General features: G+C 40.7%; 1 protein-coding gene and 1 long non-coding RNA gene across 5 annotated transcripts in view; both read right to left on the reverse strand.

Moving 5' to 3' along the window:
- LOC107836760 (uncharacterized) overlaps window positions 1-14364 on the reverse strand; it is a 573704-nt gene that overhangs the window by 506162 nt on the left and 53178 nt on the right. The window lies entirely within an intron of this gene.
- The window catches only part of LOC103141389 (leucine-rich repeat transmembrane neuronal protein 4), a 113348-nt gene that overhangs the window by 63485 nt on the left and 35499 nt on the right, over window positions 1-14364 (reverse strand). The window contains exons 1-2 of one of the 4 annotated variants that reach the window (XM_016673788.1): window positions 6593-7438; window positions 2683-4223 (exon numbers count right to left, since the gene is read on the reverse strand). In XM_016673788.1, the coding sequence (XP_016529274.1) occupies window positions 2683-4223; window positions 6593-6623 (1572 nt within the window). In that variant the 5' untranslated portion in view covers window positions 6624-7438. Of the gene's footprint in view, window positions 1-2633; window positions 4224-6592; window positions 7439-14364 lie in introns of those variants that run through there. The other 3 variants (XM_007557027.2, XM_007557028.2, XM_007557029.2) reach the window with 3 other exon arrangements.

Consider the following 14364-nt stretch of genomic DNA (forward strand, 5'->3'; position numbering starts at 1 on the left):
AAAAAAAGAAAAAATGAAAATGGTTTAAAAGTTCTCCTTTTTGAATCTTGGAGATTGGCATGAAACGCAAAAAAAAAAAAAAAAAAAAAATCCCATTACATTTTTTAACAGCCCAAGCCGCTCCCCTGAGCTGCAGAGGGCACGGAATAACAAAGCTGAGGGACGACTCGGCTCCTTACCTCTGATGGGCTATTAGTTATTCTAGCTAGCAAAAGCCCCATTAGGTCTGCCGTTTAATGCTCCCACGCCACATTCTCACATGAAAGCCGCTAGATTGATAAGGTGAGCATCTCACCTCAAGCTTTCCCCTTGCTTGAGAAACGTTCTGCCACAGACAATCTGACAAGAGCTGATTTACCTGAGCGTGCTTCTTGTAGAACCTAACAGGAAACAAGCAAACGTTTTTCTCTTTTCTTTTTTTTTTTTGGTGTGTGCCAACGTCTCTCTGGTGACTTTAGTTGAAAACGCAAGATCCAAAGCAGAGACCTCTGAATATTCTACAATTATTTATAGGCTGTGTGTAGAATATAGGGGATGAGCTGTGTGGCAAAGAAGGGAGATTAAAGTTTGTCTTTTGAGCTGCACAGATAGATACAGTTGGAAAGAGAGATGGCTATTTTATGCTCGGCAGCATGTCTGTTTTGTAAAACAGAAGGGTCCAGTGACATTACGGCTTTCCCTCCACAACATGTCCTGCTAATCAGACTGAACCAGAGAGCACGAGGCAAGAAACAGGAGACAGATCCGGAACACTGGGGTTACAAGGCCATAAAAATGTCCAATTAAGCATTAGCAAATTGATGCTTTTCTTTTCTTTTTTTTTTTTTTACAACGAACGAGAACTCAGTGTTCAAAAATGACCAGAGGCTTCACATCCACTTGAAACCAGACATATACACACAATGTACAGAAAGACACACCTTTTTTTTCTCTCTGTCTGACATTAAATCAAACTAAAACCTTTCCTGTATCAAGTCAGATTACCAAAACCATATCTGTTCACGACATACCGGAGACAACTTTTGCTGTCATTGCTTTTCTTCAAATTCAAAGGCTTGATAAGATCGACACTTTAGTTTCAGATTCCCTCTTGAAATGTTCTTTTATTCTTTTGTTGTAGTTTCTCGAATGTATCACAGAAAAAAAAGTTGTTTTGATTTGCCCGGAAATACAAGTTTTTTTTAACTTTTTAAGAAAAAAAATGCATATAAATTTGTTTTGTTTCTTCTGTTGTTTCTGTTTATCATGTCGAAATGTTACTTAGGCATTTTATAGACATCTATACACTTTGTCACACAACTGTGTAACAAAAGAGTTCATAGAACAAATAACAAAAACACCTAAGGGTCAGAAGTTTGATTTTATATCAAATATAAATAAAAAAGTATTGGTACTGGTATCAGCGATACTGGCCGTGTATTTACTTGGAATCTGATCGATACCAAAATATGTAGGATCGCACACCTCTAGCTTGAGCCAGCATTTTCACAAGATCTTTTGTTTTGTTCTTGCATAAATGCATTCATATTGTATTAAGATACATTTATCTCTTGCCAGACAGAACCCATATCCTTCCTGAAGAGACGGCTTGACAATCCCTGGTGCTTACATTTGCTAATAATTGTTTGAACAGATGAATGTATTACCTTCAGGCACCTGGAAATTGTACTCTAAGATGAACCAGACTGCCAAAATACCATGACATCATCATCTGAGGTTTCCCAGACTGTCAAAAATTCATAGAAAGTTTAACATATGCAATATGCTGATTTTAAAGGAAGTATTTTAAGAAATTGTCTCTAACTGTTTTTGGCTTTTGGCAAACAGAAGTAATTCCTAACTGACCTGGAACAAAATAGTTTAGTCTGATTTAATTTCAAAAAGTGTGGGGGAAAAGAAGAGGCATCAGCTGTGTGTGTGTGTGTCTCATGTTTATGAACTTAAACAAAAGTAGCATAATGCAGTTTCCACTGCAGCAGCATGCCATAGCCCAGCAGAAACCGAGCCCAAATGCATAATTTATCTTTTATTTGGCTACAGGCCGTTATGGTGTTCTCCAGCGCGCAACGACTGTTTGAACTTTGTAAATGGAACCAATGAGGAAAATGCTAAACACACAATCGCTGGAGGCAGAGAGAAGGGGGTGAGATATGTGATCATCAGCAGGTAGGTTTGCAAAGATTTACACACTTTATACGACAGAAAACAAATATCAAAACTCACACAGCTCGCGTGCGTTTGTTACCGCGGCCCTTGTAGCAAACACATGGGATAGGAGAGAAACACCTGCACAGTGACTCGAGCTAATACATTGTTTTTATTCTAAAAGGCTGGCCGCTAATGCACAGATTAATCAAACAGGGAGTCTTTTCGTGCAAGTAATGAAAAATGGACCTGCTTTATGCATAATGCATTGCAGTTCACTCCAAAATAAGACTCATATTTGAGCATTTATCATTACATGATTGGGGCCGAACAGCAGGTTGGTCATATGGAACTGAGACAATCAGCATATTGGAAATCAAGTCACTGTGCACTGACCTTTGTTTCCTCATCCCAAAGCAGACAAGAGCACAGAAGAAAACAGCTTGTTTTTTTATATATTTATCCAACAGAGTGTTAAGAAAATTTACCTCGCATGCCTCGCACTGGAAATGGATTTTTGGAGGGCAACGGTCATACCTCGCATTCCCTGGAGCCTGAGATGGTGTACGTGTAAGGTCCCGTCCCATTAACCAGCATATCCATAGTCTCTGAATGGGAGGGCTTGTAGTCCACATAGTACTCTTGCAGGGGAGAATTAAAGGAGCGCTCAGTCTGTCGTGCCTGTTTCTGGCGCTTTTTGACCGCCGAGCGCTGCTGGAGCTGTTTGAGACTGCTGGGATAGTGCTTCCATGACACATAGATAACCAGCAGAATTATAGCCACAGATAAGAAAAGTGCCACGCTGCCGGCTATGATCTTGTGGAAGGACACATAGTCGGTGTCGGGCAACGGTGCGGTGGTGGGGGCCTCGGAAGGAGTTGGCGAGGCCGTTGTATTCCAGGTCAGCTTTTTATCTGCCACTAGCTGCGTGGGAAGAGGTGGGAAATCGGGCTGGAAAGGGGAAGTGAGGGGCAAAGTCGTCGAGGGGATTGGAGTCGGGGTTGCTGTACAGATGTTATAAGTCTCCACCACATCTGTCACTTTCTCTCCTTGGGCCTCCTTAGGGCTAGCACAAATCATAGTAGTCTCTTTGTTGCCCTTGAAGGCTTTGAGCCAGGACACCAGTGGACATATGTTGGGGTTACAGTGCCACAAATTCCCGGCCAGACTAATGGTGGTTAGGGAAATCCAAGTCTCCGCAGTCCGCTGGGAGACGTTGCTGAGTTTGTTGGAGTCCAGATTCAGAGTCTGAAGATTGGGCAGGCACTGAAACGTGCTGGCGTCCAGCACTTCCAGCTCGTTTCCCGAGAGGTCCAGCTTTTGCAAGGAGGTCCACATCCACGGCAGCCCCTGCGTTAGCAGCCTGATACGGTTCCACTGCAGGTAGAGCGCCCTCAGGTTAGTCAGGCGGGGGAAGTGAGCAAAGTTTATCTTTGAAAACTGGTTGTGCTCCAAGTGAAGCTCTACCAGCTTTAAGAGTCCCGCAAAAGCGTTGCGCGTCAAGCTCCTGAGCCTGTTGTAGCCGATGTCAAGGAACTCCAGGTTGCGACAGTCGAGGAAAACCCGCATGGGGATCGTCTTTAAGGAGTTCGACCTCAAGTGCAAACTGAGCAGCTTCCGCAAACCCAAGAACTGATTGGGTTTCAGAACCTGCAGCTTGTTGTAGGACAAGTCGAGGTTTCGTAGATTTGGAACGTCGTGGAACGTGTTGTTCTTCAGCTGCGTGACCTTGTTGGAGCTGAGGATCAGCTCCTTGAGCCTCCGGATCCCGTGGAAGGCCTGGCCATCCACCGCAGTGATGTAATTGTGGTCGAGGTAGAGCCACACCAGTTGACTGAGACCTGCGAATTGCCGGGCTCTGAGGTTCACCAGGCTGTTGTAACGGAGGGAGAGGCCCTGCGTGCTCACAGACACGTTGTTCGGCACGTCGCGGAAGGCGTTGGATTCACAGTATATTATTTTCCCATCGCATCTGCAGCTCGAGGGGCAGCGGCGTTCCCGGATGCCACTCGGCGCTGCAAGCAGCCAGGCGGGTATCGCCACCGTGAACATAAGCCATCTGAAAAGCACAGAAAGACCTAGAGACAGAGAAAATGACAAGGATAAAACAAAAGCAGGATTCAGATCAGAAGCAACAAATGCTCTGGAATAGTGGTGCTGAAAGTTTGTGTAATCAGTAGCATCTCAGTAACACTGCACTAAAAGATCCTTTAAAGGGACAGTATTGTGTATATCCAAGCACATAGTGCCCTTTTATAGCACAATCAAGTAACTATGTTAAGTTCAGTAGTTGTAAAAGAAAAAAAATTATGTACATGTCAAATATGACTTAAAAGAAATTTTACTTCGTAATTTAACATCTTTAAATTCTGCCTCTGTCTCTTTAAAAACTCCAGCTCCTCCTGAAACTCCACCTTCAGGAATACATAACAACATGGCTCCTCTATTAACCCTTTAACACCCTTTTTACCAGCGTTATAATCAGAAATAGCTCCTATGAGCTCATCAGACGCGCAGCTCCAACAGGAGGTTGCTAAGTCTGCTGCTAGTCTGAAGGAGCTGAGTGGGGGAGTCATGCAGGAGGGATGCTCTGCGAGGCAAAAGCACACAGATGAGGAGCTGCATCATGAAGGAGGACCGAGGTCCACCCAGGCGTTTTACACAGCTGAGCGGTTGCCATGGAAGACTAAAGGATTACTCAAACATGCATAAGAGAATCAAGGCAACTCTCCAGGTGTGTTTTTGACAACGAAATAACATTATAACATGGTGAAAAGCTCAAAAAGGGCAATTTTACATAATACTGCTCCAATAAAACAAAAACCACTGGGCTGGAACTTTTCCAGTTTGATGTTTGTTTCATTAACAACAAGATGTTCTTTCCATTGGAACAGTGTGTTCAAAAGAAGCATTGGCGGTTCCACTGTGCATTATTTGTAAAAGCCCTGATGAGATAATTTTCCAAATACGGATTAGTTAACATAAGGTTTGACTGGTTTAATATGAAAGAAACTGTTAAAGCTGCTAACTAATAATTTGACATTTCACTACATTTTCGATCCCTGGCAGCCATATTGGATACAAAATCCAACCTCAGTCTTTCTCAGTTAGATTTCTGACTTCAGGGCGGTTCCTGTTGTGTTTCTGACCAGGGAATCAATCTTCTGGGTATAAATAGAAAACACCATTACCATTTGTTGCCATGCCACTGAAACAAGTTGGATTTAATGTCCGGATCTATCACATGATGTGAGAGGTAAAATAAGTAGCCACAGTGCTTGTTCAGCCTGGGTTTTCTGTTCAGTTTAAACTCAACTGTAAGTTCATAAATATTTTCAGCAGTACTTCTCTTTTCCTTAGTTTTTGTTTGAAACAAAAAATGTTTTTTGGGGGACCGGGGGATTTGCTTTACCAACTTATTCTTTTTTTTTTAAAAGCTCTACAACACATTTTATTTTCTCTGAAAATAGTTATCAGAATGTATTTAGAGTACCGCTAAACGCAATAAAAGTACCACCAGTTGCACTTGGATCAAGTGGAGACCTTTTTTCTTTAACAATGGCATTCTGGCTCTTCGCTCAGGATGCCATTGTGCTGGAGGGCAGCACAAGAACTTGATAAGAAAAAAAAAAACTAAAGGTTTTTGTAATTTGCGACTTGAACATTTTCTGTTTATTTGCAAACCAAGCCTGCTTGTGTTGTGTTCAGTTTAAGCACTGTGGGAAAATATGGCAGAAGCCCACTAACAACACTGAAGTTAGTATCTGATCCAAGATCCCAATTTAGCAACAGCTTAAAGGAGTAGTTAACAATTTGTAAGGACTCTGACCTGCATTTGATTCACTTCAGTTCAAAATTCAAAAATGCTTAACTTAAGCAAACTCATACGTATTGTTCTACTGAAAGGAGGCTATTTAAACACAGTTCAAACTTTATGAAACCATCATATACTTAGGGGGGGGGGGAGCAAAACAGGGCATTTCTAGGGTAACTAGGCCCCTGTCAGATATAGTCAAGCATGACAGACATTCACAGACCGATCAATCCTTTTCAGAATGATTCTGCATTGATTATTACAGGTTCTTTAAATCAAACTTTATCAGTGAAGCACAAAATGGAGAGTTGGGGTGGGGAGAGGGTGGGAGCATAGGAGGATCTCTCCCCAAGGCACCATTAATGCACAGTTTGGGATCCTTAATGGCTCCAGAATATGCATCACAGTGTTCTTCACTAATTTCCACACTCAGAGGTGACTGATAACCACATTCATCAGGTATAATCTGACAAACTGTTTCTTCCACCCCCCAAAGAGAAAAGCCTCCTTGAAATTGCCCCAGCCTGCAGTCATCATTCAGACACCGCATGATGTTAAGGGCACCACCAACAACACCTTTAATTAAAACTGTACTCAGACACACAGAGCAAGGCTCGGAAAGAGTGAACATACCCATACTTATACGACGTCTGCCTTTCCTCATGCCCAGGGATGTCTTCCGGATGCGTTCCGGCTCCACATGTTAGACGCACTCGGCGTTTTGCCCAAATAGTTTGCACATGCGAGCACGGGAAACGCACGCACTTTTGCGCCGAAGTCAAACCTCCCCCTCCCGCTGCGCTCACAGCCGCGCACCTGTCGGAGAGGACCGCGGCTCCCTCAAGGTGCACATCAACCTCTCTGTCCGTGTAGTTTACCGCACCACATCAGCTCGGTCCCACATTCTTGTCTTCCGCCTGCCGCCTCAAAACAAGGATGGAAAGGAAAGCGCTCAAGCTCGTAGAGCCATGATGATGATGATGATGATGCTGACACTCTCCAGCGCACGCTGTGGGAGGCTGGAGGATGCTCTCCAATCACAGAGTCACCAATTGTTGATTCTAAGTTGCGGAAAAGACAGTAGGAAGAGAGCGAGCGAGCGGAGCAGTTTGGAGAGGAACTGAACTGCGCGGTCCGAAGACGACAAGTTGCGGTATCCTGCTTCAGGCGTGGGGGAGGCGGGGAGGAAGGGGGGGTGAAGAGAGAGGAAGGTGCAGGCGGCTTTGTGGATTAGACGCGTTGGCCGTGACACCGAGAATAAATCAGTTATATAGCAACAGGAATGATGCTCCTGCGTGTGGAAGAGAGGGACGGAGGCTGCTGGTTGGCTGGTGCTCCGTTTTCAGGACTTGAGATGCCCTCTCCTGGCCACTGAGTGACACTCCGCAGCCCACACCGAACTGGTCTTCATTGTTCCCATGAGCACAGCCTGCATATTAATTAAAACCGGGGAATGGGAACACTGTTTGCTCTGCATTTAGATCGTCGGGAAGCTTCGCCTCAGAACAGACACATCTCCAGAAAGATCTCAAATCACAACCTCATTTATATATAGATAGATAGACAGATAAATAAAAGCAAATGTTTCAGAAGATGCAAGGAATCGTTTATAACTTCTAGATTTTAAAGGGAGGCCCACAAAAATACTTAAATGTCATATATTACGCAAAGACAAGACAAACTCTTTAATTAAGCCTTTTAAAAGAAAAAAATATATAACAAGATATGCATATTTTTATTTGAACAGATTTTTAAACTCAATATTTTAAATAGTAATCAAATTGTAAGTTTAAATACAAATGAGTTAAATCAGAACACATTTTTAAATGTTAATACAATAGTTTTACTATAAATAATTTGTAACCTAACTTTAATTAAGTAGTCAAAAGAATTAGTTACAGTATTCTGTTTTTACACAGGCAGTATTTGTCAGTTTAGGGTTTTTTGTGATAAAACAGATTAATGTAGCCTATTGAACACCACAAGCAACCAACACTTTATGAATAGAATACCAGCATATATTTAACATTCATCAAGTCAGAATTATTTCTGTCAATATACATTTAAAGCCTTAAACATTAGAGTTGTGGCTATACAAGCCCAAACATAGCGTTACTGAAATTGAAATAACGTTTTCAAATCTATATTAAAAAGGTTTAGTGTAAACCTTTTTAATATTTAAAATTTAAAATCTTAGCTGCCAACAGCAGCTAAGATGTGCTGTTAATCAGTAACAGATGCCTCAGGCAGGGTTTACGAGTTCAGCCTGCTAGCAAGTTTTAGCTTAGCATTAGCACCGTCACGAAACAGTTGACCTGGAAAAAAAACAACTTTATTTTTGCTTTAACCCCAGAAATTTACCAACCACACGTCTCATATTCCTAACTTTTACTAAGCTCATAAGTTCGTTGATAAATGAACTTCCGGATAAATGAGACTTACTGTTCTCTGCTTGACACGACGATTGAGAACATCTTCAGATAAATTTGTTCCCCAAAGAAAGCGGCTAGAACTTAAGCACATTGTGTACAACTTGCTTTATAAATTTGAGGGAAAGGGATTTATACTAGTATTAATCAAGGAGACTGCTTGTAATAATTCAGAAAATTAAACTTGATATGAATGTGGAATAATTTGAAAAATCCCACTTAATGCTGTTCTTCTTTAATTACTGGCAAGGTGAGTTTATGATGGAAAGGTCAGGTTGTTAAGACTGATTATGCATAATGGAAATTTCAAATCTGCCTTCATCTGCACACTGTGTTGGTAGATAAGTCAAAAAACTCACATATATGTATCCATATCTATATGTGATCCATTCAGTGTGGAGTAATTTACAGCAAGTATTTTCAGTGAATTAAAAACAGAAACTGGTGCACAAGTTTGAATCAATAATGTAATACTCACTTGGTGAAAATTATAGACACAAGCTCAAATGCTTTCATCTCCAATAATGTTTACATTGTTATTTGAGAAAAAAACAACAGACTTTTATTGTCCTTAGCTTCTGGCACAGTTCATTCGACAACTTGTCTCATCAGAAATGATAGAATTAATTTACATTGTTTGCTTGTATGTTTCTGCCTCCACAAACCTGAATAAAATAATTAGGTCATTGGCAGGACTCTGTAGAACTTGATTGTATATTGAGGAAGCAATTAAAGTACTTGAGTCAGGTGTGTTGGACCGAGGACTCATTCAAGGGTTGCCTTAGTGACTGAAGCTCAAGAGTTCTGTTTAAGATAAAGTCCATAAAAGTTGAAACAGAGATGAGATCAGAGCCATTCCAGATTGTTTAATATTAGCCCATTTTACCAGTTTTTATGTTTGTTAGGGGATTACTATTGCAATCACTATTGTCCTGTTGTGTTTCGGTTTCAACATTCTAGCTATTGATTTGATGTCAAGCTTAAAAATTTGGAGGTATTCCTCACTTTTCATTACTGTACCCACTTTGTACCCACCATTACCACTGCAACCACATCGACCTTCAACATGATGCTACCATAGCCCTCCTTGGCAACTAGGGTTTTTTAGGCTTGAAAGCCTCTTCTCGATTTCTCCAAACATCATTCTTGTCACTCTGGTCAAATAGCTCAATCTTTGCCTCCTCTGACCATACATGTTACTTTTTTTTTTTTTTTTTGCAACTTTTTGAGTAGCCAGATATTATTCCCTTCGCTGAAGATAGTGGCAGCTTCCATTTTAAGACAGACTTAAGCTTCTGAGATTCCTAGCTTGTTTAGAAAAATCTAATTAGTTTTATTTTACGGAGGCGGCAGTTTGGATAAGATGGCTGAGAATTGGACACATCTGAGTGCTCCAACAACAAAATGATGCTAACCACATGAAAAGTGTTTTCAGGAAGGATAAAGCAGGTAATCATTAAGCTTCTAAAGAGCTAAAAAGCTTTAAACAGCTGTGTTTGTATTGATCATGATTACGCTTAGGATTTAGGCAAAATGTGACCATGTTTTTTTCTCTTTTTCACACTTTAATGTCTGTGGGCTCATCTTGTAGATAAATGGACAGCCTTTTGCAGCTTCATTTCTGTGTTTAGTTGGTTTTGTTGTACACCGAGGGTGAGATGTATCACACATAAACAAAGAGTTCCTCTAAAGGCTTCATAATGGGAGCCTGGGACGGGGTCAAAATCATCATTTCTAATATGTCCCTTACCCCCTTGTACTTAATGAGTAGCATTAATTACCAGTAATGAACATTAATGAACATTTGAGCTCAAATCACAGATAGTGTGTCGCAGAGAAATTGCAGGAAACCAGACCAAAAGCGGATGCATCCATCACTTCAGCTCCAATCTCTGATTTAATTTCCATTGTTAGATCAATCAACTAACTGAGGCTGAAGGGCAGGTCAGGAATCTACACACACACACACACACACACACACACACGCACACAAACAAATTGCTCTCACACACACTTATTCACAAACACACAAAAAATCCACATCAAGGTGACTGTGAGCATGTCAGCGACATTAACTCGGCTCCGAATCTAACATCCTGCAGCACTCTAATCTGTTCCATCAAAAGGTCTGGTGACGCTTGCGATCGATTAGTCATGCATGTTTTTGTAAACTGAAATGTGACACGGTGGCAGAGTGGGAGGGTGAAATGAAACTGCTGCACATGCCACCAGGGTTAGTGCAAAGCTAAATCTACAGGAGTGACTTTATCTGGAGATCTCTGGCGTCTGCGGGGTGAACTTGTTTAGATCGAATCCTTGTCATCCACTCGTCTCCCAGTGAACGGAATAAAAGTCCGTGGGTTAAAGATAACGTCACGGTTGGTAAATACTTATTTTTCAAAAAAAGAAACAGTTTCCTTCGACATCTCATCATTTTGACTTTGCAGGTCACAGCGTTGTGTCTATTGGTCGGTGTCCCCGTCACCCGATAATTAATACAAGGTTGTATGAAAAAAAAATGGATGCAAATTGATTCTTGTGTAGGAAAAAGGTTTCCCATCCTCTCTATCCCTGCTTCGTCCTTGCACCGTCACGAGGCCGGTGCCACTAAGTGAGAGATGAGGTAGACCTTGAACAGATCACTAGTCCATCACAAGGTAACACAAAATAGAAATCACGCTCAGGCACACACTCACACCTAAGTCAATCTAGCCCAATTAACGTAATGCTTGTGTTTTTTATATATAGCAGTCCTGGCTTGAATTGACTGAATTCACCCAGTTAATTCTTGAAATCCTATTTCTTGCGACGTAAGTAAATACTTGCGTTTCAGATTTTGGAAATAACAAGCAACTTCACAAGCATCATCAGAAGCCAGTCAGCAGAGACTCTGATGACACGTTCACCTTCAAATAAAACTGAATGGCTTACTATCAAACTTTAATTATGGTGTGTGACTGACTGAGGGAGGGACCTGCTTTTTCCCAATCACATGGAAACAGATTTTACAGATTAATATATCATAAAAAAATAATTTGCGCGAGGAGAAAACTGAGGCAACTTTGAACTAATGCTGACCTCAACTTCTAAATCTGTAGCTTTAATGAGCTTCTGAACATTTGCCCCCTGCAAGCAGGCATTTCCCAAAACATATGGCGTTAATTCACCTCCGATGTTTCCTCTGTGAATTAAATTGTACACCTTGTTTTGTTGTTTGACGCATCCTGTTGATTTAACTCGGATCATTGCTCTTGCTGGTTCTTCGAAATGTGTCTATACGATGGATTTTGACAGACAGCTCCTTGGCTGGTCCTGTGCAAAAAGAAAAAAAGTAACTGGCCTTTAAACCTAATAACTGCGTGCGCTACCCTTGGCATCAACAACTGCAATCAAGCATTTGGGATATTTCCCATCGCTCAGATTTATAAAAGTTACATTTTCGTCTCGTGGGTTCACAGAATATTTTCCCAAATCGTGAGAATCGTCAAGATGCTTCTATGTGGTAATGTGGGATTATCTTTTTAATCTCTGCTGGTCAGCAATGGGTTTGATCTTCGAACAGTCTCATGGATGCCATGTTTGCCCAGTCTCTCCTTCTTCTTGCAGCTGATTGATAAACACTGACCTGAACCGAGGCGAGTTAGGTCGGCTGTTCCGACCTCCTGTAAGAGTCCCTGATGGAGTAATTGTGGTACGACCATCACTTCTGGGAAAGTTCATCAGTGTTTTCTCCGTCTGTGGATAACGGCTCTCATTGCGGTTTACTGAAGTCCCAAAGCTTTAGAGATGACTTTGTAACCCTTTCCAGAATGAGAAATATATTTTTAGATCCGCTTGCCTGCTTCATGGTGTCCTATTTAAGGAACTTTTTTGATTATTTGGATCTGACTGTTCCCAGCTGTGTCTAATATGCTGTTAATATGTGCTTAATAATAGCTAATTCAGGATTGAAAGTTGGTTTGGAAAACATTTGTCTTGCACTAAATGTAATCATGAAGTAATGACCTTCTGACCTTTGGCATTTCTGCTTCAAAAAAGTCCAACACAGTTCATGAAGCATCATTCGGCATGTAAACTTCTGATTTTGAAGACATTAATAAATCTCCCACATATTCTCCCTGTCTCGTATTTTTGTTGATATTAGCAAATAGAGAGAGCTTTGGTAATTTGCACAAGACAAATTTGGTGTGATTCAAAAACTTCGCACAGAAAATAGTTTTACGTGTTTTTTTTTTTTTTTTGTTGGTTTTTTGATACGGCAAAAAGCCACAAACAGAAGAGAGAGAGATTTTTTTCCACAGACGTTCTAGCGGTGGTTAAAAACATCAAAACACAATTTAGAGATTTTTCTCTAAAAAACTACTAATTGTTAATTGTCCTCACCATCCTTCAGAAGAAGATGAAGTTTCACAGAGTTCCATCTTTTCATTTCGTGTTCATGCACAAGCAAACATGCGTCTGTTAGGAAAGCCGTGACAACGTGTTGGAGATACATTATCGTGATGATGCCAATATGTTTCTGGGTTTACATCAAACAGATACAACATAATATTTTCCATCAGAAAGGTTTTTCTTTGGCAGCTGCTTATTTCCTCTTTCATTTGCTGTTGTGTGTGCGTGTGTCTTTTTTTTTATTTCCAGATAATGAATTGCAAATTGAAAATGTCTGGATACACAAGGTGTAGGTAAACTTTTCTCTACTAGAATTATGTCTTCTACTCCGGCAGGGAGACATTTAAACCAGCTGAAAGCAGCATTCTTTTTGGTTTGGGAATGTGCTGATACATCTTGTCGTTCCTACGGCTTTAGGAAAATAACGCGTGGGAGCTTCTCTCTGTTTATAATTTCCGCAGTTACCTTGGAAAGGATGAGCTGACCCTCACCTGCACAGCATGCCAGCTTCTAATTCTGCAAAAATAGGCACATTTACTAATGCCGCTTCCGAGAAGTGTTAATCCAACAGCAGCCTGTCAGCCTGGATGCAGGTATTTGACCTGTGTTAAAAAAAAAAAAAAGAAGCACGAATTTAACAGTGAGTTGTTCATACAACATAAGCATGTACTTCTGTAATTGCAGTGCATAGGTTTTCCAGACTTCTTCTTGTTTTGACTTAGTGTTATAATGAAAACTATCCAGTTCAGCACTTCACAGAGTAAAAACCACACGTTAATCTCTGGAGTCAAACTTCACCTGCAAACCGTTCTGGAGACAAACTGACAGAAAAATGCGTCACTCAGCATAAACATCCCAACAAAGAGGGAGCTCCTACAGACTACTTATGCAGTACAACAATTCTGCTGTAGTAATTAAATTTTTTAATCACATTTCTGTTATCTTAATGACAGCAAGAAGGTTCTTTTATTAAATAATCTAATTGTTTTGCGAACTAAAAACTGTGAAAAGTTAATTTCAGTACCAAAATGTGTTGAAAGGCCACTCAGGAAGGAAGCAGCCGCTTTTCCAAACGCGACACAGAAAACTCTAAGTTTGCACTTGCAAAAAAAAATGTTTGTTTTGTTTTCCCCACCACTCAATAAATGTACTCAAATCAAAGGTTGTATTTTTCTCAATCTGTCAGCATACGTTTATGGTATTGTAGTAAAAGATTGCTTTATTTACGGAGGTAAATAGTCTTCATGTCACTCATTTTGCAGGCCACAAAACCACAAAGTGCTTCTTAGTATAAACACAGATGGAAAAAACGTAAAACAACAAATAAAAACAGAATGAATTCAAGATCAAAATGAGCAAAACTAGTTAAAAACCAGTCTGAATAAGCGAGTCTTCAACTGCTTCTTAAAAGAATCAACAGACTTTCCGCATATTTGTAAAATGGGCACCAATAAGTATCACCAGCACCACCGTACACACAGCTTGTAAGTTAGAAACAGAGATCAGCCCACAGGAAATGAGTGAATTAAAGCAGAAATGACACATTCCATGATTGTGGAAACTGGTTCAGGCTTCCATTAACCT

This window comes from Poecilia formosa, unplaced genomic scaffold, assembly GCF_000485575.1.
Source record: "Poecilia formosa unplaced genomic scaffold, Poecilia_formosa-5.1.2 Scaffold82, whole genome shotgun sequence".
NCBI lineage: Eukaryota > Metazoa > Chordata > Actinopteri > Cyprinodontiformes > Poeciliidae > Poecilia > Poecilia formosa.